Source organism: Phyllostomus hastatus, unplaced genomic scaffold (genome assembly GCF_019186645.2).
Source record: "Phyllostomus hastatus isolate PE091 unplaced genomic scaffold, TTU_PhHast_1.1 phas_contig_17, whole genome shotgun sequence".
NCBI classification, from domain to species: Eukaryota; Metazoa; Chordata; class Mammalia; order Chiroptera; family Phyllostomidae; genus Phyllostomus; species Phyllostomus hastatus.
Genome location: NW_025333664.1, coordinates 1,227,402 through 1,254,934, shown reverse-complemented (window position 1 = coordinate 1,254,934; position 27,533 = coordinate 1,227,402). Strand labels below are relative to the sequence as shown.

The following is a 27,533-nucleotide window of genomic DNA, read 5'->3' as shown; positions in this document are numbered from 1 at the left end:
GTGCCTGGACGCTCTGTGGCGATGCGGCAGGTGGGGAGGGCGGAGGGGTGGGTGGAGGGATGGGGGGGGACGGGCAAGCAGACTGTCAGCGGCAGGCGTGTTCTCGCCCCAGCACAGCCCTCCCTACACGCTCACCTCTGCTCGCCAGACCGTCCCCGACTCCCCTAACAAGGAAAACAAGCAGAAGCCATGTCTCGCGACCGCGGCACAGCCCCCCGGCACGCCGGGCCGGGCCGGGGGCCACGCAGCAGCCTGCCCCCGGAAATGTCAGGCGGGCGGCCGCCGACCCGCAGCGGATCCTCGCGTCACTCGCCGCCGTCTCCCGGTCACCTGCGCTGCTGCTCTCCGAGCGAGCAATTAGAAGTGACGAGGGTAGAGGGTTAACCCACAGCCTCCTAATGAGGGCGCCTCGGGCTCCCCTCCGTGGGCGCGTGTTCCGGCACCGGCCGGGACAAGCCTTGCTGCGCCAGCCCTGCTGCAAGCCGGTGGGATGGCCGGGGGACACGGTGATTTCTTGGAGGAAGGTTTTGCGCATTCCTGGAGAAAGGGAGGGGCAGGTGCCGGCTGCGCAGCCGAGAGCCAGCTTGTGTGCAGTGCACGCTGGGGGTCGGGTGGGCGTGACCCTCAGACTCAGACGCTGGCGGGGACCCCTCCCCACCGGTTCCCCGCACTCCCTTAACGCTGGCCCCCAAAAGGGGGTGTCTGCTCAGGACACCCCTCACTCCCAGGGGCTGCTGGACCTCCGGAACCGCCCCTGCGTCACGCGGGTGGCCCTTCCCTCTTGGCTGACCCCACACACCCTACAGGGCTCCCCACCCCCACACCGGGGACTCCCAGCCTGGTCGGGGCCCCTCTCGGCGGCCCACAGAGGCCTGTGTGGTCCTTTCCCTGTCGCCTCCCAGCCCAGCCTCCGTCTGTCCTGTCTTCCCGAGTGGACCCCAGAGCCGGGCACCAGGGGCCACACCTGTTGGTGGCATGGACACCCTTGGGCGACCTTGGGCCAGGGCCTTTGCTCCGAGGGCCTATCTCCTTCCCGCTCAGATGGGTGACAAGCGGCAGACCAGCGGGAGGGCGGCGGGCTTGACATTTGCCTCCGACGCCCCCGCACCCGCGCCTGCTCTGTCAGCACCACACGCGGCGTGGCCGCGTCCTGCAGCACCGCGGGCCCTCCCCGGGCGGCCCGGTCCCACGAGTGTCGTCGGGGATCCGCTTGGGCAGAACACGGGGCCGGCTCACGCCTTCCGAGCTCATCCCTCAGCAGTCACAGAACTGCCGCTCTTGTCCGAGCCGGTGACGATCGGGCGTCAGAACCAACCGGCTCCCCGGGCCGCTGCTGACCTTAGTCTGTTCACCGTGGGGTGAGCGGCACCCAAAACGCAGCCCGGGATGTCCCCGCCCCTGAAAACGGGGTCACCCCCTCGCCGAGGGGGAGCTCCACGGAGCCTCGGCCCACGGGTGACCTCGGCCGGCGTCACGCACCTGGGGACCCCGCTCCTGGGGCCCTGGCGACCCCCCACGTGCACTCTCTCCAGCCAGATGGGGCGGGATCACCTGCTGGCTTCCCAGGGAGAAGCACCTCCGTGTTAACCCGACACGGGGGGGGCCGCCGAGGTGCGGCGTCCCAGACGCAGGAACACACACGTTGCGTGTCGTCTCGGTGCTGGCGACAGTGAAACGCGGTGGGCGGAGGGAAAACACCGGATCACGCGTAGGGGCGAGGGGCTGGCTTTTCGCTTCGGAAATAAACAGTAATTAAGTCACGTGTGTTGTGACAGTGGAATCGCTTCAGAACCCGGGCCTCCCCCCACACTTGCTGAGGTGCCCACGCTTTCGTAAACACTCGGCAACCTCGCCCGTGGCTCCCGTCGGCAGAGCCCGACGCCGGCGGCTGGTGCCGCGTCATTTACAGCAGCGCGTGGGTACAGATGGGCCCCGTGGGCCGAGTGGGGACCCTCCCGCGGAGGGACGCCTGCTGGCCGTGGGGGGGGCGGGCATGCTGGCCGTCGGTCCCTGACTCAGGTCTGGGCAGCGAGCATCGCGCCTGCGGCGGAGTGGGCAGCCCCGCTGCCTGCACTCCGTGTCCAGGCCACCGAGGGAGCGCTCGGCTGCCCCTCGGCTCTGCCGGTCCCACTCTGGCCCTGCCGCCCCGCCGCCCCGGCAGGTGTCGGGCTTATGTTGGGGAGTAAACAGGCCGGAGAACGCGGCAGTTCGAGCTCCGCTCAGAGCCGCTGGCCTCAGCATGCACTCGGCCGTGCCCCGGGTGGGACAGGGCCCTGCGAGCCGCCCCACCGCCCGCGGGCCAGGGAGCCGCCGTCCAGGCGGAGGACGCCCAGCCCCCGACTCCAGAGAGCCCCGGGCCGGGAGGCCACACGGCTGCCCCTCAGATTTCTCACCAGTGCGTCCCTGGTCTCCCGTTTCCTGTTTCGTTTTTAATAAGCAACACTTCTATTTCTTTTTAAAATATTTTATTATTTATTTTATTTTTTAGAGAGGGGGAGGGAGAGAGAAAGAGAGGGAGAAAAACATCAGTGTGTGGTTGTCTCTCGTGCGCCCCCTACTGGGGACCTGGCCCGCAACCCAGGCATGTGCCCTGACTGGGAATTGAACCAGCGACCCTTTGGTTCGCAGTCCAGCACTCAGCCCACTGAGCCACACCAGCCAGGGCTTTGTTTCCTGTTTCCAAGGCCTCTGTGTGCTCCCGGGAGAAGAGGGACACCCAGCACCGGGAGTCAGCACGGGGTTTAAGTCGCTGATTCCTGCTGTTGTTAGGGACCCCGAGCCTGCCGCTTCAGAGGGCGCCCCTGCAGCCGCCGCCCCGCCCCTCACCCACAGGGCCCTGACCCTTCTCTCCCTCCTCTTGCAGTCAAGTTCCGCAGCTGTCCGGGGACGGAGGGGACACAGTATGAGACCAACAGCGTGGACTTCAAAGTCGGGGCAGACGGCACGGTCTTCGCTGCCCGGGAGCTGTGGATCCCCTCCCGGGAGGTGGCCTTCACTGTGACCGCATGGGACCGCCAGACGGCCAAGCAGTGGGACGCCGAGGTGCGGCTGCTGGTGGCCCAGACCTCGTCCGGACACCAGGTAAGGGGGACCACACGGGCAGGAGTGGTGAGCGTCCTTCCCCCGGGGTCGCTGCCCCGGGATCTCTGTACGTTCCCTGAGGACAGGCGGACCGCTCAGTGGGCTGCACTGGCAGGGGGTCCCTTCTGACCGCCCACCTCCCTGAGGCAGGGCCACCTCCACACACACACATACACACACTGCTGTCACCACCCTGATGGTCCTGGTCACAGTTCCCACGGGAACCACGTTTCCAGCGGGTGCTGGGCCCGGCCCACGCTGCAGTCTCTGCTACCTGAGGCTGGGGGCTCCCGAGGCTTGGGGGACATGGGTGGTGGTAAGACAGAGCCCACGTGGCCAACCATGCCGGACGGCCAGAGCGGGTGGTGTCAGAGTGATTCAGAGAGACAGAGGGAGGGAGGAGACGGGAGGGAGGGGAGCAGGAGGAGGGAAGGAGGCGGGGTGGGGGGGAGGGACCGGGGAGGGGCAGTTGGCTCCACACACGCGAACCAGAGGCCCCCACCCCACCCTGTGATGGCAGCTCCCCGACCTGCCCTCGGGGCCCTGTCTGTGGGATGGAGTGGGGTGCACCCACCTCCCCTGGTCCTCAAAGGTCTCCCTTGTCGCCCCGTGCCCCAGCAGCCCGTGGTCAGCCCCCAAACCCTCCGTGTCGTGTCTCACCTGTCCAAGGGGCACCAGGTCCCGTCCCCTCCTGCCGTCCCAGGTTTCAGCAGCAACGGTGGCCTCGGGCGTGGGGGCTGCCAGGCCAGTGGAGACACCCCCACCCAGCTGGCCAGGGGCTCCCGTCCAGCTGCCTGCGGGGGCTGCCGGTGGGCGGGGGGAGTGTGCTGAGCCCCTCACGGTCCCCAGGAGCCCGTGGGCCACCGTGTATGTGTGACACCAAGCGTGGGGCTCTCGGGCAGAGGACAGTGTGTGTCTGCAGCAGAACAAGGTGACCTTGGCCTCACCGGGTCCCTCAGAAAAGGGCCCTCAGGCAGGCAGCAAAGGCTTAATCCAAGTTGACCGGAACCCCGGCTTTGGGTCTGCCCAGAGCCTCTCGCAGGACGGTCAGCCGTCTCTCCAGACCGGTCAGCCGGTCAGCCGAGGAGCCCTCTTCCCGGAGCTTCCGGGAGGCAGGGGCCCCGGGGCACCCGCTGCGGGGAAACGGGGTCTCGGCTCAGGTCGCAGCAGAGGAAGTGGGGGCTGGGGTCACAGCATTCTCGGGGCAGAGCTGGCCCTGCCGGAAAGGACACCCCGAGTGTCTGGCACCAGACGTCACCACGCGCTTCTAACAGCAGCGCCCCCCAGAGCGAGGGCCTCGCCCCGGGACAGAGGACTCGTTTCTCCTTCTCGCCTGAGTGACTGTCACGAGTCCCGCCCTGACCCTGAAGGGAGGGCAGTGAGCAGGGGGGCTGGGGGGGCAGCGGCCTCCCTGGGGCCTCGGTCCCACTCAGGGCCCTTCCCTCCAGGGGGCAGGGTGGGCGCAAGGACGGGGGAGCAGCTCCCACCCTGCTGTCCCCTCTGCGCCGCAGACTCCAGGCGTCTTGTGAGCAAGGGGCCCCCCGAAGGCCTCCCCAGGACCTCAGACGAAGGGCACTGACTGGAAACATAACAACAGCTCTTCGTTCGGCGTGTTCACGGAGAGGTTTCTGATGCCATTAGCCACCCCCATCCTCCGGGGAGGCGATCGCAATTAGCCGACCCCCGATCCCCGCTCTGGGCCGGCAGGGCAGAGCGTCCCGCTGAGCCGCAGCCCTGGGTGCGGGAAGGAGGCCGGCACAGGTGGCGGCAGAGTCTCGGCGGCCGCCAGCCGGCCCCGTGTCCGTACTGCAAACCGAGTTCCCCGCCCCCGCTTTCTGAGATGTCACGTAGGCCCTGCTCCGAGAGGCACCAACTGGTCTAACCCACACGCCCCCGTGGGCCGCTGCTGGGGGCGCCGAGCCCTGTGACCTCAGCCCCTCTGCCCCACGGGGAGCCCGTGTCCCGGAACAGGGACCGGCCAGCTGCCGTGGAGCCCAGCGTCCCGAAGGCGGCCGCTGCCCCGGGCCGCGGGCTGGAGTCGGGGCCCCTCTGACGAGGCGGAAAGTCAGCCATCTGAGCACTCCTGTCAGGGAGTTGTGGAAGGACCGGGACACGGAGCCCCAGGTGGAAGGAAGGAAGTAGTGAGACCACGAGGAGGAAAGAGTAGAGAGAATCGAGGGACAAAGGTGCCCTCTGTGAGCTCCTGAGCCTCACGGGTTCCAGGCAGGAAATCGCAAAGCGTCGCAGCCGGAAAGGAAGAGGGCGCCGCGGCCAGTGTCCCGGACGGCGGGACGGCTGTGTCAGGGCATGGTGCGCAGTCTGCACCGACGGGTTCGCAGACGCAGAAGAAACGGGTAACGTCCCGGAAACACTCGTCTTACCGAAACTGGCGTGAGAGTAGAACCTGAAGTGTGTCATCATCCCAAACAAAATTTAAATTAAAACCCTTGTCGCAAAGAAGCGCCCGCACCGCCACGTCCCCGCAGGTGGACTCCACCCGCGCCCCCGAAGGAGCAGTGAGAAGTCACCCCGAGTCCCCTGCCCCCACGCTGAGCGAGGGGGTGGCAGCCCCCACACAGGCGTTCTGCCAAAACTGCCCGGAGCCGGCGAGTGCTGTGTCCGGGACCAAGCGAACCCTCCACGGGGCAGCAGGAGAGAAGGTCATCGTGGGCCAGCCTTGCTCGTGAGTAAACGGAAAAACAAAACTAAGCAAAATGTGCCCCACGGGAATCCAGCCACGTGTCCCCAGGGCAGGTCGTGGCCACACGGTCCGTCCCGGGAATGCGAGGCTGGCTCCGCTCGGGGAAGCCGACCGGGTGATGCAGCGCAGACCAAGGGTGAAACCGGCAGGGCCGCCCGCAGCCTGACCGGGACAGACAACCCCGTTCCGACGAAAACGCTCAGCCAGCTAGAACGGGAGGGACCGTCCTCGATCCCTCGACGGGGGGTCTACGAAACACCGGCAGCAACCTCCCGTCCACCGCGGGGACACCCAGAGCCCCCCGGACATCGGAACCACGACACGCCCTCCCCCCCCAGCACAGACAGTGCTAACACTAACTTTAACCCATTTTTTTAAAGATTTCATTTATTTATTTTTAGAGAGGGAAGGGGGGGAGAGAGAGAGAGAAACATCAATGTACGGTTGCTGGGGGCCGTGGCCTGCAACCCAGGCATGTGCCCTGACTGGGAATCGAACCTGCGGCACTTTGGTTCACAGCCTGCGCTCAATCTACTGAGCTATGCCAGCCGGGGCCCCATTTTTTTTTTTAATTGACGCAACGCAGAGAGCTCCCTGGCTGGGACTGGGCAAGGTGGGGAGTTCCGATGGGCGCACAGGGAGCAAGGCTCCTGTTGGCAGAAGGTTCTGGAAACACAGCCTCCTTCACAGGAGGGGTTTGCGGTTGTCTGAGGAAGCTCTCACCGAAGGCGCCCCGAAGCAACTCCCCGGAGGACCGCGGAGCAAGCCCTCGGCCGGGGCGCGCGGGGGAGGGGCCTGGAGACCGACGACTGGGGCCGCCACGGCCGGGAAAGGGTGGGGGGGTGACCGGGAGGGGCGGGGGTCCAGGGTGCCGCTCCACACCCTGCCGGGCCCCGGATGCCGGCCGTGCGGAGGGGGCACCCCGGTCTGCAGCCAGGCGCGGGGTCCCCTGGCACCGCGGGTCTTGGTGTGCTGGAGAGCAACCTGGCCGTGGAGAACCCCGTCCACGCTGCTCCCCAGGGCCGCTCGCACCCCCGAGCCACGCCCACCCTCCTGGCCACGCCCACCTTCCCAGGCCGTGGGACGGAGAGGACCCGGGTGCTGAGCGCAGGCTCCCGCCTGTCCCTGGACCTCTGGGCACCCCGGTCCCCAGCCGCAGGCGGGCGCGGGTCAGCCCCCGCCGTCCAGAGCCGCCGTGGGCGTGGGGGGCAGCAGGTGCGGAAGCGTGGGCCCCAGGACTTCCCTCCCAAGTGGGTGCGCAAGGACGCGCTCACACCGGCTCACTCAGGAGCCCGTTCTCTGCGCGACCTCGGTGGGGAAGCCCGAGGCAGCCCCGCTCCAGGGAGAAGTGCGGGCCGGGGCGGCGCCGGGGCGGGGCGCGGCGCACGGGCCGCGGCAGTGTCGTGGGTGGAGACGCGCCGCTCGGTCGTCACGCACCGGTCCTTCAGAACGGTCCCCGTGTCTGTCTGCGAGGAGCGAAGGTGTCCTCCGGTTGTTCAGTGCGTGTGTGTTAAACGCAGCGGCGTTCTGTCCGTCTTTGGTTACCATGGAAACCAGCCGGTTGGCATGGCAGGCGGCATCAGGGCCCCGTTAAACATGTTCAATGCACGCGTTTGCCCGTGGTTGCAGGTGAGCGCGACCTGCGGTTTTCCAAACGCCGACTGAAACGGAAGGCGGAGATGCAGGAGTGAGCTATGCATGCAGACTGTAGTGCCTTTTTTTTAAAGAAATCCAATTTTCCTCAGTGACGGTCAGCAGCGGGGGTAGGGGTGGGGGGACACAAGGGGGGACACACCGTTCCCCTCACTGAAGCCTGTTGACCCCGCCCCCGTGAGGGAGGGGTGGCGCGGAGCGGGACTCACAGGAGAGCCCCCACCCACCGTGGTGTCTGGGGAGTGAGCCCACCCGCCTTCACCCACCCTGAGCCAGCTGGGAGCAGCGCCCCGTCTCCCAGGGGTCTCGTCCTGAGGAAGCCCCCCTTGGAGAGAAGCGGCCATGGTCAGCAGGCCCGATCAGGGCAGGGCCTGGCCCCCGCTGACCCAAACCTCGGAGCCCCCCAGGGGTGGCCGGACCGGAGGGCGGCAACTCGTCTGTGCATGACCGGTCGCCTGGGCCGGAGAGTGGAGGTGGGACGCCCCCCACCCCGGGCAGGTCGGTGGGAAGGAGAGCAGGGCCAGCGGGCTGTACTGGGGACAGCCAGCTGGGTGCCCGGGGAGGGGAGGTCAGGGGTGGGGAGCAGGGGAGGGGCTCCCACTCCTGGGCTGGCCCTCGAAGGGAGCAGCTTCTGCCGGGCTGCCTCCTCCAGGGAACGGGGGACCCTCACCCTCAGGCCCCCACACACGGCCGCAGGACGCCCATGTCCGGTGGCCTGTGCTTGGGAGGACGCCCGCCCCGCCCCGCCCCGTCCGTCGACCCCAGAGCCCCAGCTCTCCCTGCAGCTCCCGCCGGGTCCGTCGATCCCAGAGCCCCAGCTCTCCCTGCAGCTCCCGCCAGGCCCAGCCGTCCGCCCCGCCCACCGTCCTGCCTCTTACTTCAGGAGAAGAGAAGGCGACGATTGTGAGCCTGCCCCAGGCCAGCTCTGCATTATTTGTCTCTCACTTGTGAGCCAGGGTGGGACGGGACCCTTGGTGACAAAGATGTGCCCCGGGGGCGTCACCTGGCCAGTCCCGCACAGAGAGCGGCCCCGCCCGGGGCAGGGGCGGGGGTGGGGCACACAGGGCCCTGTGCAGGGGCCGGGCCGGCAGGTGGGAGCTGCCCCCAGGTCATTCGTTGCTGGGGTCGTCAGGCCTGGGCTGGGGGCAGGTGACCATGGGGTGTTGGGCATCAGGCCACTGGCCCGCGGAATCCGGGCCTCGGCCTTCCAGTGAGAACTGTCGCTGTCCTCCCGTCCTCCTCCCGTCCTCCTGAGCCCGTCTGCCGTTGCCCCTGAAGAGCAGCCAAGCGCCCCTGGGTGGGCGGGCTCTGGCACTCCATCTGCACATCTGCACGGGCGGCCGTCCGCACGGAGGCTGGGCCGGGAAAGCAGCCCGGAGAGCGCCACCCGGCCCACGTAGTTCCCCAGCCGAGTAATTCCCACCCCCCCGGTCACCCCCCACCTCGGCGACCAGCAGACCGAGTCCCTCTCCGGGCAGAACTGGCTGCGGCTCCGTGGGGAGAGGGGCTGAGGGGGGAACACTTCGTGAACGGCGGCCGATTGAGAAGCAGACCAGGGTGAGGGCTTCGCCAGGGAGTGTCCGGCCTCCGCGCCGTGGGCGCCTGGGAGACACGCCACCCCCTGTGTCCCAGCTCCTGTGTGTCCCTGAACCGGGGACACGTGTGCGTCTGTGTGTGCATGGACACGGGCACACACACACGTCACAAGCACCCGTGTAATGCTCAGTAACAGTAACGCAGAGGGCACATGGTCACTGCTGCCCACCACGCAGCTGCCGTCCCGTCAGACACACGGCAGAGGAGCGATCGGGGACCTCGGCGGTGTCACCTGTTAGTTCGGAGACACTCCTGAGAGCAGCCGGGAGCCGTGCTCACCGACAGTGCGAGTCTGCACCAGCCCTTGCACGCCCAGGGTGGCCCGGGTCACCGCGTGTCCAGGACACGCTCCCCACCCAGGTCCCCCCTCCCGGTCACCCTCGACCTTCTCCCCAGAGAACCGGGCAAGTCTTCCCGGCCGATGCCAGCGCCCGTCTGCCGTCGGCTTTCGCCAGATTTTGTTACAACATTTGTCTCGCAGCTTTAAAATAGCAGCAAATGCGGGCGGTTTATTTAAACAACACCAGGGGAACTGGCGCCCCGCAAACTCTTCCCAGCAAGCGAAGGTAAAGCAGGGGTTTTGTTTCCTTACTGGCTCTGTGAAGGCCCTTTAAGGTTCTGAGTCTCCAGCTCACAGGGACCCCGGGAGCTGCTGCTGGCACCCGGGTGTCCACAACGGTCAGGCGGCCTGGGCTCCTGCTCTGTCACACGGCGGGGACGTGGCGACCCACAGACAGCCAGCACCACGGCCCCCGGAGGCCAGGCCTGCAGCCGGAGCTCCCGCCTCGTCCCGCGCGTGGTCTGTGGGGCGGGATCCGTCCGGCCAGGCTCGAGAACAAACACACCAGCGCCCGTCCCCGGGGCAGGTTCTGGGGGACAGCTGAACCTCGTTACCTGTGGGCAGAGGAGCCTCGGGTGAGGCTGGGAGTTTGGGGAGCACACCGGTCACCCGGAGGGCCCCCTAAACACAGACCCCGCCCCCCCCCGGCAGTGCATCGCGGGTGGGACCTGAGACCGAGCGTCTCAGCGAGCTCCCCGGAAGCTGGCGTGCTGGGGACGCCCCGAAAAGCGAAGATGCCGACGCCCCTGCACTGGCGCTGGGGAGGATCCGGGCGGAGACCGGGGGCGGCCCTCCGGGCCCACAAGGCACCGGCCACCCCGCGGGCGTGGGAAGCAGCCGGGGGAGACCGCGTGGCCAGGACTGTCCTACACGCAGCCCTGCCGGGCTCATCCGGACACGGTGCCGTCAGGACGGGGGACTAGTCACGAGGCGGCATCTGTCACCGACCGGGGCAGGGGCTGGCACAGTGTGCACCCCACGGGCCACAGGGGAAGGGGCGCGCTGGCCTGGGAAAGCCTTCAGTGCGTAATGGTGCTGCCAGCGTGCGAGCGCAAGCCTAGCACGGTGAGACGGGGCCGGCGGGGAAGCCCCAGCGCGGGTCTGTCCCGGGGCTGCCTCCACCGAGCCCCAGGCGCCTCCCACCATCGCCCCCCGAGGACTGGCCCAGGGCCCGCTGCTCGGGGCTGAGGGTCTGGCGTGGCTGATCCTGCCGGTTCGGTCGGCGAGAAGGGCCCATCCTTCAAGTGCGTTGTCTGATTCCTGGGAGACACGAGCGTTCTCAGAAGTTTATCAGTCCTTTCTGTTCACTTCGCTGTTGCGTGTCTATTCACGTCTTTTTTTCCGGTTGTAAAAAAGATCCAAGTTTTTGTCGATTTGTAAGAACTTTTTTTTAAAGGTTTTATTTATTTATTTTTAGAGAGGGGAGGGAGGGGGAGAGAGAGAGAGAGAGAAACATCCATGTGCGGTTGCTGGGGGCCGTGGCCTGCAACCCAGGCATGTGCCCTGACTGGGAATCGAACCTGCGACACTTTGGTTCACAGCCCGCGCTCCAGCCACTGAGCTACGCCAGCCAGGGCAGAACTCTTCACATAGTGAGGCTGTGGACCCTCGGTCAGGTTCATCCGGAACCAAGGGTTCCGTGTTCCTCGCTTGCTTTTAGGATGTGTTTCACAAACAAGGTTCTGAGTTAAAATGTATTCGTCCTCTGCTGCGTGGCTTTTCCCGTCTGGGAGGATTTAAAAGCTCGGATCCCATCCGTTGGTGAAACAGTTCACTACGTTTTCTTCCTGTTTGTGGTTTCCTCCCCCACGTGGCTCTGGGACCTCCTTCTGTGTGTAGCTGGGGTCCCCCCCCTGGTGTCCCCCCTGACCCCCGGCCCCTCGCTCCGACGCCGTCCGGTCTTCCTCTGCCCATCTCCGACGGCTTCTCTGCGCCGACGCCTCTTCCTCCACGCAGACCCTGACCGACTCCTCCGTCTCTCTTCTCCCCCGCCCTGCAGACGCCGCCGAAAGGCAGGAAGCCTCCAGCCCTGGACCCGGCGCAGCCCCCGGGCGACACGCTGCGCCCGTGGCCGCCGCACCCGCGCGCCAGCGGGCTGCGGAGACAGAAGCGGGACTGGGTCATCCCACCCATCAACGTGCCGGAGAACTCGCGCGGGCCCTTCCCGCAGCAGCTGGTGCGGGTAAGCGCGGGCCCCTCGTGCGTGGGTGCGTGGGTGCGTGGGGGGTCTCGGCGCCCCAGCCCCCCCACTCCGCTCCACAGACCTTGCCAATCGGGTCTGACGGGCTTGCTCCCCCCAGGAGACCCCCTCACCTACTGGCAGGCGGCCGGCTCTCTGCTCCCCCCTGAGCACCCGGGCCTGCACTGCCCCCCCACCCCGGGCTTCTCCACGCGCAGACGGACCCGGGGCTTTGGGAACCCACGGGCAGCTCACGCAGGTGCATCGGACCTGACGTGGGCAAGATCCAGAGTGCGGATAGAATCCAGCTTTCAAAAGAGGGCGTCTGTTGTCGCCGAGTCCCCTAAAAGTTCAGAATGTGTCAACTCCAGAGGTTGTCCGGGGCAACTGTGGGAACTGGCCCCAGACTCGGGGCGGAGGCAGGGCGGCTGGGGGACAAGCCCGTTCCCATCGGGAGTGGAGGTTGTCACAGGCGAGAGGTTGGGGCAGCCACCGCCGGGGCCTGCGGAGAGCCAGGCCGGGAGGAGGGGAGCTCTGGCGGTGAGGCTGGGAGGCAGTCCCCACACGGCCACTCGGTGTGGCAGCGGCCACTTGGAGCAGACGCGCGGGGAGCTCGCGGGGGTGCAGACCGGGGAGGGGGCTCGAGAGGACCGTTCAAGGCAGGTTCTCGCCCCGCACGACACGGACGGGCTCAGACTGACGGACACGGAGGGTTCCCCGCCCCCCCGTCACGCCGCCTCCCCTCCGATCGCAAAAGTTCGCTGACCTCCCAGCCCGGACGCAGCCGGGCCGGGCCTGTGGGACGAGGGCCGGGGCTGGTGTAGCTCCTGGGGCGACGCCCCGTGTCCTGGGCTGGGGCCCGCAAGGCGAGACGCGTGCCAGGGAGGCGGCGAGCCACCCTCCGCTGGCCCGGGGCGCCTGTCCGCGGACGGATGTCGGTCAGGAGTCTGCCCGCGGGAGATGGGGCTTGCCGGGGGCCACGGGGTCGTCCTGGGGGCCTGCGCCCCGGAGTCGGAGGCGCCCAGCCAGCCGTGGATGGCGGACGGTCGTCCCTCGCGGCCGCGGGAAGCCAGGCGACCTGTCAGAGCCCACTGTCTGTGCGTGGTTCCCCTCCATTTCCTCTGCGTCGTCCCCGGGAGAAAAACCTCGTCCTCCGGCCTGTCACACGGCCCCACGATGTGACGACTCGGCCCCCCCCCCAAACACCGGCCACAGGCAGCTCCTGCGGCTTCCGGGCCTCCCCGCCCCCCTGCGCCGGGGCAGACTCTGGGACCACCGGGAAACCCCCCTGCCCTCCCCCCGGCGGCTGGTTAATTCCTGGGGCGAGCGGTGAAGACGTGAAGGGGGTCTCTCTCCCCCCCGAGGCAGCTGCTGGGGTGCCCGCCGCCGGGGACACGCGTGTGCTCAGCGTGTCTCTGCACCGGCGCCCCTTGAGGCCGTGAGGTGGGCGGAGGGGCACTCGGCCCGGAGGACAGCAGGGTGGAGGGCCCTCTCCCCCAGGGCCCCCGGCGTGGGGTGTGGAGAGGAGGTGGGCTCCCGGAACCGGATGAGGCTTCTGGGAGCGGAAGGTCTCTGTTACCTACCGAGAAGCCCTCCGACCCCGGGGTCGCTTGGAAACCGCCACAGGAGATGACTTGGAAACCCTCGCGTTTGTTTCTGACACAGGAGCCTGAAGGGCCGCAGAAATGCCCCCACCGCCCCGCTGGGGAGGGGCCTGGGAGGTGCCTGGGGGCCGGGGGGGGGGTCTGGCGCCACCGGCCAGGTTGAGGGGCAGCCTGTGCAGAGGCGCCGCCGGCCGTGGGGAGCGGAGTCAGGGAGACAGAGCCACGGGAGGAGGAGCGAGGCAGCCAGGCCCCCGGTCTCTCTCCGTGTCCCGGAGCCGCAGGCAGGGCCGGGCTCGCCCTGCGCAGCGGTGTCTGCGCCGGGTTCACACAGTCGGGGCGGCGGGCCTCGCTCTGGGACGCCCACCCCGGGGACCCCGGGGACCCCGGGGACCCCGGGTATGGAAGGTGTGAGCTGGAGACTATTGGAGCCCAGCTTGCCGGCTCCGGAAAGCTCCCCCCCCCGCTGTTAGCACCTTCCTCCCGGCCGGGGGGCCACGGTCCCTCACCCCCGGTGAGGCTGGCCTCTGGGAGGCCCGGCGGCCATGGGCCACGCCGTGATGACCAGGCAGCCCTGGGGGAAGGAAACAGACGTGGGAGGGCAGACTCGCTGAGGAATTTCGACTCTTCAGGCTCCCAGGACCTCGTGGGACACACCGACTGGGAGGTGTCTCGGGTCAAAGGGCGACAGAGACTTTTGTGTGCACGTGGCTCTTGGTCAGCCCTGAGATGTCTCGCGAGGCTCAGCGCAGCCGCAGGACGCGCTGCCATTGATGCCGTCCGCTGCTGCGGTAAAGGACCGCCACCCGGCGGGGGCTCTGGGGCCTGGCCCGATGCAGGCGCTCCAGACCCGTGCTGGGTGGGCCGAGCCGGGCCGGCGCCACCCCCGGTGAGCCCACCACAGACACGGTGATCCAGGCCCCAATGCGTGTCCAGCGTGCAGGTGGCCGGCCGGCCAGCAGGCCCCGGTCCACCCGGAAGTGCACTGCAGGCAGGCGGGTGCGGGGAGAGGGGCCCCCGCCCTGGTCTGGTCACTCCGAGACCCTGTAGCCGAACCTTGTGTCCAACGTCGGTTGCGGGCGGCAGTGGGTTGGAAAGCACGCCCGGGCCAGGTGACAGGTGGCGGGCCACAGCTGCGAGGGCTCTCACCCCCCACCCCCGGTCTGGGGGCAAGACGCTGCATCCACAGCGTGGTCTGCGCTTCCAGAGCCGGACCGTGAGCGGGAAGCTCAGGGATGCATGTTTCCTTGGGCCCCTTTGCGGTGATACATCGTTTCCTTGGGCTGGTTTCTGACCATACATTGTTTCCTTGGGCCCGAGTGTGTTTGCGGTGGAAAGGTGCAGAAGGGCGGAGCTGGGGATCGCGCAAAGACACACTGTGGCGGCCGCAGCGCCCTGCTGCGGGGCAGAGCCTCCGCGTGGACAGCGTGTTGAGACTGTGGGTGCGTGAAGGGACCGACTCTCCATCTTCATGATGTGGACGGGTTTCCTGCCGGCCCAGCTCTGCGCTCCCCAGATCGCGCCACGTCTGGGAACGTTTCAGGGAGTGTCTGCGGAACCCCGCGCGGCACCGCGGAGCGGCTGCCCCGTTACCGCTGCCCCCCCCAAGGCTGGTGCCCCCCACGGCCCTGCTCACCGTCAGCCCCTCCTCAGGGGTCTCGCTGGCCCTGGGGGCCATCCCCGCTCCCCCTTCCCGCTGCCCACCTTTGGTCGGATGCAGCGTGTACTGTCACGTCCCTGGTGCCGCTCTTTAAATCGGCTCTCCTTTATCTGCGCGAGTTTATTTTAGAGGACACTTTGCGTAACCACTGCTCAATGGCACACCGCCCTCTCTGGGCCTACAGAGACGAGAACCCCCCAAACGGCAGCAAAAGATGACATTCCCGTTCCGAGTGGATGTGTGCCCATCCATCACCGAAAGCCACCTCGGGCCGGCAGGGGACCTGGGGAGTGAGTGTCAGTGGCGGTGCCCTGGCGCGCGGTCCCGGGGGCGGGGCGCCCTTCACTCGGCAATAAAACACGGACGGAGCCACCTCTCCCCCCGCGCCGAGGGCGTCCTTCCGTCCCTGCTCAGAGGGTTTGCAGAAACGACGCCGGCTGCTGGCTCGCCTCGGAAATCAAATTACCCCGCAGTCCTAAATGCTGTGGCGCGTGGCGCGTGAGCCCCCAGGGTAGACAAACTCACACCGCGGAGGGGGAACCCCCGTGCGGAGGGACCGGGCACAGGCCACACCCCCTTGAAGAGGCCCTGGGGGCGCCGCCGCCCGGGGACCAATCGGCAGGCGGGGGGCGGAGTCCGGCGTGGAGACGGGCAGGCGCCCAGTTGGAGGGGCCTGCGGCACCGAGGCCAGCACGAGGAGGGGGTGCTATAAAGCCCAGGGAGGGGGCGCGGGAAGGAGGCGTCCCCACCCCGGGCGGGCCGCTGGGGGCCACTCGGACACAGGCAGAGCCCCGGCCACGTGCAGTCGGCACAGCCCGTGGGCGCTGAGCCAGGACAGGGAGGTGCCCGAGAGGGCGGGCTCTGGGGGGCTGACCCCCACCCCCCACGGCCCGCGAGCAGGGCGGCGGGCTGCGTTCTCCGTCTCCGCGCGCCCCAGTGCGTCCGCGCCTTCCCGCGCGGGTGAGAATCGGGGCGTAAATAGGTGCGTTGGGTCCCCACTTTCCCCCTCAACACCACGTAGAGGCTGCTGTCCTCTTGCCCGTGCGTGTGCTCAGGTTTGGTGAGCCTGGGGACCTCGCGTCGGGGCCTGGGCCGTCCTGTGTCCCCCCCCGTGTGTCCCCCGCTCCCCGCAGGGCATTTCGCGTGGAGTGGGTGTCCCCGTGGGGGGGGCACTGAGCAAGCCCCTGGTGACGGGCAGCGCGGTGGAAGCGCCAGCGGAGGCCGCAGCCGCGCGGGAAGGCAGGAAGGGCAGGTGCGTGGGCGGGGACGTGCAGCCCCCCCCCCCAGCCGCCGCTGGCTGACTTGCTCCCCCTCCCCCCCCAGATCCGGTCGGACAAGGACAACGACATCCCCATCCGCTACAGCGTCACGGGCGTGGGCGCCGACCAGCCGCCCATGGAGGTGTTCAGCATCGACTCCATGTCCGGCCGCATGTACGTCACGCGGCCCATGGACCGCGAGGAGCGGGCCTCCTACCACGTGAGTGCCTCCGCCCGGCCCCGCCCGCCCTGCGGGAGGCCGCGCCCAGGGCCCTGGCTGGGGGTCGGGGTGGACCGAGAGCTCGCGCCTGTGTCTCCCCCCTGGGGTGGAAGTGCAGGTGAGGGGCTTCCTTAGAGGACCAGCCCCCCTTTCCTCCGGGGCCGGCAGACGCAGCCGTGGGGGCCAAGGGGAGGGGACCTGGGGCACCGTGAAAGCCAAGGCCTCTCGCCCTCGCGCTCCAGTGACGCCCACCCTGCGGGCCAGCGCCCCCCAGGCTCTGCTCCAAGCCCACAGGACAAGGGTGGGCACGGGCTGCGGCCCGAGGCAGGGCCCGGGAGACCTGGGCTCCCGACCCTCTGGCCCTGTTCTCCCCTCCCCCACCAGCCCAGGCCCTTCTGGGTTCCCGGGTCCCAGGTCTGCAGGGACAGGGACGCTCAGCCCCTGGTGGGGCCGTGACACCCACTGAACGAGTGAGGAGAGAGGAAGGGGGAGGGGAGAGAAAGCGCCCCCCACCCCAGCATCAGCGAGGCCAGGTCTCTGCACAGTGCTCCCCCGCCCCCACCCTGCAGCGTCCCCCCAAACCACCGTGTCTGGGCAGGTGCCGCCAGGCCGTCTCCGTCCCTGAGTGGCCAAAGGCCCCCACAGTCGCACCGGCATCCGAGCTCCCGGCCCCACTCGGCCCCCGCAGGAGGCCGCTTGCCCACCGAGGGCACCTTGCTCGAGATTAGACTGACTCGTTCCTGTTGTCGGGGCTGCAGAGAAAGCTCCCTCCTCCTCCTCCTCCTCCTCTTCCTCCTCCTCCTCTCCCCGGGGGGCCGCCCCCAACCTGCTGGGCCTGACCGAGGTCGGGCTCTGCGTTCCGGCTGGAGGGCTGAGGCCTTGGGAGCGGTGGCCTGACCAGTGCTCCGCCCACCGCGAGCTGCACGGCGGCGCACAGAGCCCACCAGCGGCCTCCAACCAGCCCGGCGGCGCGAGCCGGCCCTCTGGGCAGGCCGCAGGCCCCCAGAGCGGGCCATGTGCTCCCAGCACATGGGCACTGCGCGGCTCCAGGTCCGGTCCAGCCCACCCCGAGTCTGCCTGCAGATTCGTGCAGACCGGCCTGGGGAGAGGGCGGGAGGAGATGCGGAGGCAGGAGAGAGACGGAGACACAGAGGCCGAGGTGGGCACACAGGCAGGGGGGGGGGCCGGGGGGAGACAGGACCTGCAGACGGCAGAGGGAGTGGGTCTCCCGGGATCTGCCCGAGGAGCCCCCGGCCAGCCCTCCTGGCCCTCAGGAGGGGTCCCAGCACCCATGTTCCCATCTAAGATTCTCCCATCACGGCAAAGCCGGAGCCGTTAGCTTGCTGGTCTGGGCAGCGCCAGAGCACATGGCCATGGGCCTCCCCGGTGCCAGTCAGGCAGGCACCCGGGCCGTGCGGAAGCACCTCGGGTCTGCCGCCGCTCCAGCCTGTTTGGGGAGGGCCCGCCCCGCCCCGCCCCGCCCCGCCCCGCCCCGCCCCGCCCCGGCCCAACGCCTGCTGCTGCAAGGCAGCTCCCGAGAGAACCCAGGCCCAGGGGAAAGGCCTCTTTCCTGTTACTTTAATTACTTCCTGGAAACCGTGAGCCCAAAACTCACTTTTGGAGTTTCCGGTTAACTTCCTCCTCAGGCGCTTGGCTTCCCAAGGACTCCCTGGAAAGGGTCCTTGGGCCCAGGCCATCGGCTGGTTGCCCCTTCGTCAGGGCTCAACTCCAACATCGCCTCCTCCAGGAAGCCTGCCTGGCCTCCTCCCAATTTCAGAGAGTGGCCGCCCTGCACCCACGTCACAGCTGGCTTCTCCTCTCTGGTGCCCACCTCCCTCTGGAGGAGGGGCCCAGGCCAGGCCCCGCTGCCTCACGGGGTGATGGTCACAGATGGGCCCTGGGGGGGTACTGATGCAGTGAACAGTAATTCGGAGGGGGGGGCGCGGGGGGGGGGCCGGGGATTAATTGATTAATACAAAAGCCCAAAATCAAGGGGTAGCAGCCCATCCGGACCCCTCCAGCCCGAGTTCAGGGGGCGCCCTCCCTTTGTGCCCTGACGGTGGTCCCAGTGAGTTGCCGGGCCCCTTCCCCACAAAGCGGGAGGCTGCCATCTGCTTCCTCGTGGTGCCCCAAGAACAGAGAAGCCTGGGCGTGGAAGAACGACAGGGTGGACTCATGGCAGACCCCCGAGCCAACCTGAGCCCCGTCCAAGTTCAAGACCCCAGGGTCTGGGTCTGCCCCAGGCCTGACCGCTCAGGAGCGGGACTGAAGCCCGGACTGGCCCCGGCAGCTTTTCTGCGGCCGCCGCAGGTGGACGGGCACTCGGTCGTCAGGGCTGCAGGGACTGGTCCCCGAGCAGGCCTGGGGGTCCCCGTGGCACCGGCCCCGGGGCCTCCGGTCGGCCCACTGTTCCTGCAGGTCCCAACCCCCGCCCCGTTCCCGCAGAGGGGAGGACTGAGGCCCAGAGACGCTTCCTGACGGGTCCCCAGCCCCTGCGTGCCCACCCAGCCCGTCCCCTGGGGGTCAGAGCTGCCACACCCCGCCCCCGAGGCGGCGGGCCAGGAGCGTCCCCGGAGGGGGTGGCGCCGGCCCTGACTGTCCCCGTGGCTTGCAGCTGCGGGCGCACGCGGTGGACATGAACGGCAACAAGGTGGAGAACCCCATCGACCTGTACATCTACGTCATCGACATGAATGACAACCGGCCGGAGTTCCTCAACCAGGTGTACAACGGCTCCGTGGACGAGGGCTCCAAGCCGGGTGAGCCCGGGCCCCGGGGTCTGGGAGGGCCCCGGCCCCGCCCGGTGATGAGCCCACCTGTTGGGGGTCCACTGGGTGCCCCCCCACATGCAGGCGCTGCGCTGGGGAGCGGGGCCTCCGCGGCCCCGACAGGGACACAGAGGGAAGACGGGCTGGGCCTAGGGCATGGCCTGTCTCAGTGCGGCTCGGACGGGAGCCCTGTAGGTTGGGGACCCCCGCACCCCGACACGGAGGTGACACGCAGGCCGAGAGCAGAACTGTGGGAGGATCGGGGCTCAGAGGAGGGCTGGGGCCAAGGAAGGGGAGGCCCCCCCTCTCCCCTTCGGCAGAGACGGGACTCAGGGCCCAAGCAGGAAAGTGAGCGGCCCGGGGCCCCGCGGTGCAGGTGGGGGTCGGCATCCCCCGCCGATGCCGGAACCTCCGCCCCTGGGCCAGGTGCACCCCCTGCGGGCAGGAGGCCCCCACAGAGCCCCGCCGCCCGGACCCGCGGGTGCGGACGCTCTGCAGGTGGGGCCCTGCCCAGCCAGACAGGCCGCCCCGGGGACCTCCGTGGGCGCCCAAGTTTGAGAAGCACAGCCCCACGCTGCTGTCCCCTGAGGGGGAGGGGTGGGCTGTCCTGGGGACAAACGTCCGGCTTGGGCTGGACGTGGGGGCCAGGCCACGTGTCAGGGTCGTGGGGCCCCTGGAAGCAGCCGGTGACACACAGGACGCCGGCTGTCGTTGGGGGGTCCGCAGAACCACGAGCGTCCGGCACACACAGGCGGACCCCCCGCCCCACGTGGGGCGTAACCACAGTGAAACCGAGTTCCCTGCGGGGGGTGCTTTGCTGTCCAGGGAGCGCCGGTCGCAGGGGGCCTCTTGGCTCCGGCCTGCGGGGACAGGCCCACCGAGGTGGGGCCTGGCTGCGAGAGGGGCTCAGGCCGGCCCCCCCGACCGCCTGTGCTCCCGTGGGCGGTCAGCGCGTCCCCGTCTGGGGCAGCAAGGACAAACAGGTATCGTCACTCCAGCGCCAGCGGCAGCTGTCACAGCTCTGTCTCCGAGGCGGCTGCTTCAACAAGACGGACTGCGTTTTTGATCGATCGTCTCAGCATCGCGAGCCGAGGGCCGGCCCCGCGCCGGCGAAGGGGCAGGGATGTGACATTATTTCTGCCAGAGCCTTGGACGGCCGGTCCCCACAGCCCCTCAGGGGCAAGGACAGGTGGCGGGCGGGCAGATGGTCGGCGGGCAGGCACCGAAAACAAATGAGACGGGCTGGTGGCTGCCCCCTGGGCTTGGGGCGGGGGCCTCCCTCCTCGAGACCCCGGGGGCTCCATGAAGGCGTCCGGATTTCCTGCCGGAATCAAACCTCCACGCCGATATTTTAGAACAAGTTGCCAGAGAAGGCTGACCCCGCCGTGTCTCTGGCTTTACGTACTGGACGGGCAAAGGCAGCAAACCGCCGTGTCTGCCCCTGGACACCCGGAGAAGCCGGAGGCCTGGGGAGGGGGGGTCCCCGTCGGCCCACCCCACAGCACCCTTCCCCCCAGGGCGGCCAAGGTCTTGCTGGGCAGGGGCGGCATCCCTCCCGGGATGGGCCCTCTCTTCCCACACACTCCCGTGCCCTTCCGGACTGTGCTGGGCCCCAGTGGGACTGACATTCAGAGCCCACGCGGGACCCCAGAGCCTGTCTCGGGTCCCAGAACCACCCTATGAGGGGAGTGTGGCGCCCCTCTTTGTACCGCACGGCCTGGGACCCAGCTCAAGGTCCTTGCCCACTCTGGTCTGGGCGAGAGGGGGGGGACACCAGACAGAGCACACCTGGCCGTCTGGGGGCAGGAGACCCCAGGGACTGGACACAGTGTCCGCATCCCTTCCCTCTCGAGGTAAATGACGGAGGCGGGCCGGCCCAGACCTCCCGGGCGCGCGGGGGGGGGGGGGGGAGCGGCAGAACCGGCAGAGGGGCCACGCCCTCTCGGGGCGGGGACTCGGCGCTGGGGTGTGGGCTGCAGGTCAGGCCGGCTCCTCCCCCTCAGGTCCTCGGCGCCCGCCGCCCGGAGCCGGTCCCGCACTGGCAGGTTGCCGGGGTGGACCCCGAGCCCCCGGGGGACCGGCGCTGAGACCCAGAGCCACCTCGCCCAGGGCCGGGTGTCCCTCCGCCCTCCGCCCTCCGCCCCCACGGGCCGCCTGTTCGCCGCAGCGCGGCGCCCGCCCGCCCCCCGGGGTGCCGCCCATCTTGAAAGCCCCCCCGCCACCCCCGGGCTCCTTCCAACGTGCTCTGTCCTGGAGAAGCGCAGAGACGGGTCGGAAAGGCGGCCTCTGCGCCCCTGACCCGAAACCCGGGGCGCCAGGGCCCTCTCCGCCGTCGGCCCTCCTGGGTGCCGGCGGCAGGGAGAGGGGGCAGAGGGGGGCAGAGAGGGCGGTGCGCGGCCGGGGGCTTCCCCGGAACGAGCTCACGCTGTGCGTGCGAGCGCGCCTCTCTCCGGGAAGGAGAGCCCCTCACCCACCCAAGGAACCCGGGAGTCCGTGTGCCAATGCACGCGTATGTATAGAAACGCAGCCCCTTTGTGTTTTTTTTAAAGGGATTTTATTTATTTGTTTTCAGAGAGAGGGGGAGGGAGGCAGACAGGGAGGGAGAGAAACGTCGGTTGCTTCTCACACGCCCCCTGCTGGGGACCTGGCCCGCAACCCAGGCTCGTGCCCTGACTGGGGATTGATTGAACCGGCGACCTTTCGGTCCGCAGACCCGCGCTCAGTCCACCGAGCCACACCGGCCGGGGCGGGAGGCGGCCCCTTTGGAACGGAGCTGGAGCTGCCGCCCCAGGCGAGCCACCTCGTACATCTCAGGCCTCAAACCTCCGGATGTGAAAACGACAGATGTGTGTGTGTGTGTGTGTGTGTGTGCACGCGCATGTGTACACATACACATACACCGTGGCTGGCGTGGCTCAGTGGACCGAGCGCTGGCCTGCGAACCGAGAGATCGCCGGTTCGATTCCCCGTCAGGGCACATGCCTGGGTTGCAGGGCTGGGTCCCCAGTAGGGGGCGCGCGAGAGGCAACCGATCTATGTGTCTCTCCCACATGGACGTTTCTCTCCGTCTCCCTCCCTCCCGTTCCCTCTCCTTCGGAGGGAAAAAAAACAAAAACGGCAAAGTAACCTTGGGGCCGAGCCGAGGGCAACACGGCATCCCAGACAGCTGTTCGCAAAGAGGACAGGAAGCGCACACTGTCGCCACCAGCCTGGAAGTTACAAGCGCGGTTTAGGGTCCGCGTCACTGTTGCCTTTTCTGCCCCCACGGGGGCGCCTTCCGGTCAGGGGCCGAGTCGTGCCCTCCCCCTCCTCGCGAACACCCCTCCTCTTCCTCCGTCTCCTCCTCGGGACTCCGCGGGCCTCCGCCTGGACCAGCGGCTCCCGAGCAGCCGTTCTTCCTGCTCTGGACGCGCGTGTGCTCCGCTCACGCGGAAGGCCGTCCGGTCTCCAGGAGACTGCGGCCTGGCGCACAGCTGGGCAGGGGCGGCGACGCCAGGGTCCCGGGAAGGGACTGTCTCCCGGGCCCTCGGCCTCCCGCCGTCCTCCCCGCGTCTCTGCGCCACCGGCCCCTCCTCCTCCCTCCGCTCCCTGCCACCGTCCCCAGCGGGGCCGGAGCCCTGGAAGTTGTCCGTTAATGCTCCGCCCGGTTGCTGGCTCTCAGCCACGGTGTCGCCCGTTCGTGCCCCCCGGGCCAGGCAGGGATCGGTGCTCCTCGCCGCTGCGTACTCAGCGGGGCAGACACTCAGCCACTCAGCGAAGGCCCGGCCCCCGCCCGGTGCCACGGGAGCCCTGGAGCGTCAGGGACACCTGGGAACGCGAAGTGCGCGCTCCTGAGAGGTACCCGGTGCACCGCGCACCGGGCGCTGCTCGGCGAGCCGCTGGGCGGGGCCTCCGGGCGGGTCCGCCCCTGCGCGGAGGGAGACAGACCGCAGCGTCCTGCGGCAAGGTGGGCGTTGGTTCTGCCGACCTCCCCGCCCCCACCCCCCGAGTCACACCTCTCCTGCCACACTGCCCAGCAGCCCGCTGTCCCAGGGCTCAGGGCTGGGCCTCCCAAGCGGACCAGCCCTGCGTCCTGCACCAGCCACGGCCCAAACCTCCTCCAGCTGGGAATCCGAGCGGCTGCCTCCCCGCCCCCACCCGGCCCTGGCCGGTCCCGAGGACAGACACCCCCGCACTTGTTCTCAGGAAGCCTCGAAGAGGAATTCCTGCCTCCCTTCGCCCGTGTGACGGTGTGAGAGCCGGTGTGATACATTTTGAAATTAACGCCCCCGCGAAACGTTAAATAGCAGAGAAACCTGGGAGCGGGGGACGAAGTCACAGAAATCTTCACCTGCAGAACGCGGGCCCGCGTTTAGACAGATCGTTCCGGCAGCGGGCCCGTCTCTGTTTTATTTCTGCGCGGGCAGAGGACCCCCGAGGTGAGCGCCGCCGACCGACGCACAGATGGCGCAGGTACTTGAAAGTCATCTGAATATTAAGAATTTAAATCTTTAGCCTCAGTGGTTTGAGCAGAAAGCCAATTATGGGGCTGAATTAGTTTTCAAATTAAACCGCAATTTAAGGCTGGTGAAATTAATCCTTTAAGGCACCCTGCGGTGCGCGCACCTGACCTCCCCGGAGGGCCCACCCGGCCTTCCTCCCCGTCCTGTCAGCCCGATTAATAAAGCGATGTCCGGCAGCGGCGTCCCTCCGCAGGTGAGAAGACAGTCCCGCCGTTCTGTCTCATTGGCCAAGAAAAATTCAAGCTGCCTCTCTCCTGCGCAGAGGGCTCGGACGGCAGCAGCCTCCTGCTTCTGCAGCCCAGGTGATGGGGGCCGTGCCCCGCGTGGGCCCGCTTGCTGCAGTGTGGGCGCGCTTGATACAGTGAGGGCGCGCTGGATACAGTGTGGGCGCACTTGATACAGTGTGAGCGCGCTGGATACAGTGAGGGCGCGCTGGATACAGTGAGGGCGCGCTGGATACAGTGTGAGCGCGCTGGATACAGTGTGAGCACACTTGATACAGTGTGACCCCGCTTGATACAGTGTGGGCGCGCTTGATACAGTGTGGGCGCGCTTGATACAGTGTGACCCCGCTTGATACAGTGAGGGTGCGCTGGATACAGTGTGGGCGTGATTGATACAGTGTGAGTGCGCTTGATACAGTGAGGGCGCGCTTGATACAGTGTGGGCGCGCTTGATACAGTGTGACCCCGCTTGATACAGTGTGGGCGCGCTTGATACAGTGTGACCCCGCTTGATACAGTGAGGGTGCGCTGGATACAGTGTGGGCGTAATTGATACAGTGTGAGTGCGCTTGATACAGTGAGGGCGCGCTTGATACAGTGAGGGCACGCTGGATACAGTGTGGGCGCACTTGATACAGTGTGACCCCGCTGGATACAGTGAGGGTGCGCTGGATACAGTGTGGGCGTGATTGATACAGTGTGAGTGCGCTTGATACAGTGAGGGCGCGCTGGATACAGTGTGAGCGCGCTGGATACAGTGAGGGCGCGCTGGATACAGTGTGAGCGCGCTGGATACAGTGTGAGCGCGCTGGATACAGTGAGGGCGCGCTTGATACAGTGTGAGTGCGCTTGATACAGTTAGGGAGCGCTTGATACAGTGTGAGTGCGCTTGATACAGTGAGGGCGCGCTGGATACAGTGTGGGTGCGCTTGATACAGTGTGGGCGCGCTTGATACAGTGTGAGTGCGCTTGATACAGTGTGGGCGCGCTGGATACAGTGTGACCCCGCTGGATACAGTGTGACCCCGCTGGATACAGTGAGGGCGCGCTGGATACAGTGTGGGCGCGCTGGATACAGTGTGAGCACACTTGATAGTGTGACTGCGCTTGCAGTATGACTGAACTGGATTATCAAGAGTATGTCATCTGGTTTTAAAAATCAAATTCCTGCCTTGGTTGGTGTGGATTGAGCCCCCGCCTGCAAACCAAAGGGTCGCGGGTTCAATTCCCAATCTGCGCATGCCTGGATTGCAGACCAGGCCCCCAGTAGGGGGCGCTCAATGGGCAACCACATATTGATGTCTCTCCCTTCCTCCGTCTCTGTCTAAAAATACATAAATACAATCTTTTTAAAAATGATAAGATTTCTGAGCTCAGCCAAGAAGGTGGATGCCCAGAGCTAACACGATTTTGTGATGAGCCAGAAACGACGGGCAGGTCTGTCGCCAGCCCGTCGGTCTGCGCCCTCTGCCCCAGGCAGGGGCCGCAGGCGGCGGGGCGGGGCGGGGCGGGGCGCAGACCCCCCCTCCCGCAGCGCGGAGGGCGGAGCCTCGCACCAGCCGTCCTGGGGGCGGAGCCAGCGGGGGAGGCGGGCGCAGACTGAGCCGCGGGCACCCGCACACACTCTGTCCGCAGAACCCTCTCTCGGGGGCCAGGAGATCTGACTTGAGCCCGGGATTCTGGAGGTTCGGGAGAGCTGCCCCCGGAAACGCCGGTTTCCTGGTTTGCCAATCGGGGGGCCGTGCGGGACACAGGGGTTTCTTGTCAAGCCGCTCGTGACCCAGCTGAGCTGAGGTTTCCACGTGCTTAGAACCCCTCCCCCTCCACCACCCCCCTCCCCCCTCCCCGCGCTCCCCCCACGGGCCGGCGGAGGCAGAGGGAGGCAGAGAGCGAGCTGGAGTCGTGCTCTGCGGCCTCAATTCCAAGGCGTTACCATCCGGGCTCAAGGAGGAACTCCTGTGGTCGGTTCTCTCCCGTGGGGGCGGGGCCGCGGGGGCGGGGCGGGGCCGCAGGGGGCGGGGCCCAGGACCCGTGGCAGGAAGCACAGCGAGGGGAGGTGTCCTGGCTGACCTCCAACCTGACAGATTCCATCATTTCTGACCGGGAAGCCAGCAGAGACTTCAGACCCCTGGTCAGTGTTTGACCAGGGCCCCGTCAGTAAGCCCTGGCCCCAGAGTGGCATGTCCGCCCCCGCGTTCTGCACCAGGACTTTCCAGCTGAGGAAAATCAGCTTGGAAGACGGGGTTCCCACGCCCGGGGCGCCCCTCCCAGGCCCCATGGGGCCTCCCGGGCGGGGGAGAGCGGACACCAAAGCACCTGCCAGGGCCGCTCTCGGACAGGCGGGTGCCGGGGTGCCCCAGTGTGTGGACGGGGAAACCGAGGCACCGACTGAGGGCGGGCGGGGCCGCGCGCCCAGCCCCTGGCTCTGAAGTGCAGGCCTCACTCGCCCCACGCGCACCCCAAACTCGCCCCTCCGACGCTGCACGCCCCGCGTGCCCAGTGTCCCCGCCGGGGGCTCTTCCAGGTCTGGTCCCCACGTGTGTCCCTCAGGGGGTCGGTGCCCGCCGTCCGCACAGCCAGCCTGGGCCCGGGCCCGCTTTCCACCGTGTGCCCTTGAGTTCCGCCGCCCTCCACTCCGCGTGGGGCCGGCTGAGCCTCGGCGAACGCCCGGGCTGGTGCTGGGGGCCCACCGGGCCAGGAGAGCGAGCTCGGGCTCCGGCCCGGTCCCGCCGCCCCGCGCTCTGTGTGCCTCTGTCGGCAGCCCGGCCCTGCCCGGCTGGGGAAGGAGGACGCCAGGGCAGCCGGCCTCCAAGGCGCCCTGAGCTCGGGAAGAACCCTCCAGGGCTCCCTTGGGGGGGCGGGGCGCCCTCTGGTGGTGGGGGAGCGTGTGCCGGGCCCGGGGCCCCAGAGGGGTCTGCGACGGGCCGGCGACGCGGGCCCCACGAGCGCCGCTCTCTCGCCCCAGGCACCTACGTGATGACGGTCACGGCCAACGACGCCGACGACGGCGCCACGGCCAACGGCATGGTGCGGTACCGCATCCTGACGCAGAGCCCGCAGAGCCCCTCCCAGAACATGTTCACCGTCAACAGCGAGACCGGGGACATCGTGACGGTGGCGGCCGGCCTGGACCGGGAGGTGAGGCGGGGCCCCGGTCCCCGAGGGACACCAGAGCTCTGCGGGGGGGCCGGTCACAGGGGCACGTCCTCGTCCTGTCGTGCCCGGGGGGACGTCTCAGCACAGCAGGCGCCAAGTCCACCCCCAGCCACAGCCCTGAGCGAGCGGGTCCCACGTGAGGTGACCTGCTGGCCTGTGTGGCTGGGGTGGCGGCAGGGTCCCCAAAACCTGGGGCCTGGGTCTCAGACTCGGCTCCCTGCCAGGCTGTGGGCAGTGCTGCCCGCCCCCCGTCCGGGAAAGCATCGGGTGCTGCACCCGGGTGATGGGGTCAGGCGGCCACGGGGAAGGTCGCTCCTGCGGCCTCGTGGCTCAGCAGGAGGCTGGCGGCCCGGGGTCCGCACAGGCCCGGGACGCAGCAGCCACGCAGGGCCCGCACCGGCTGACAGTGTGGGCACGTCAGGGGACCTCTCAGCGCCCCGGACGCCTCGGCAGCGGGGAGCGGCGGGCCAGGACGGCAAAGACAGAGGGTGGGGGGGTGGGGCACCCGGAGGGGGGAGAGCCGGGCTCAGCAGGGGCCTCGGGCAGCCCGGGCCCCTTCCTCTCGAGCTCTGGAGGCCCGGCCTGGCCCCCGC

At 68.3% G+C, this 27,533-nt stretch overlaps 1 protein-coding gene across 1 annotated transcript in view; it reads left to right on the top strand.

Annotated features, from left to right (window-relative positions):
* CDH4 (cadherin 4) overlaps window positions 1-27,533 on the top strand; it is a 158,349-nt gene that overhangs the window by 111,038 nt on the left and 19,778 nt on the right. Inside the window, exons 3-7 of the mRNA XM_045833384.1 lie at window positions 2,864-3,081; window positions 11,371-11,553; window positions 16,135-16,290; window positions 18,905-19,049; window positions 26,750-26,922. Of these exons, the coding sequence (XP_045689340.1) occupies window positions 2,864-3,081; window positions 11,371-11,553; window positions 16,135-16,290; window positions 18,905-19,049; window positions 26,750-26,922 (875 nt within the window). The remainder of the gene's footprint in view (window positions 1-2,863; window positions 3,082-11,370; window positions 11,554-16,134; window positions 16,291-18,904; window positions 19,050-26,749; window positions 26,923-27,533) is intronic.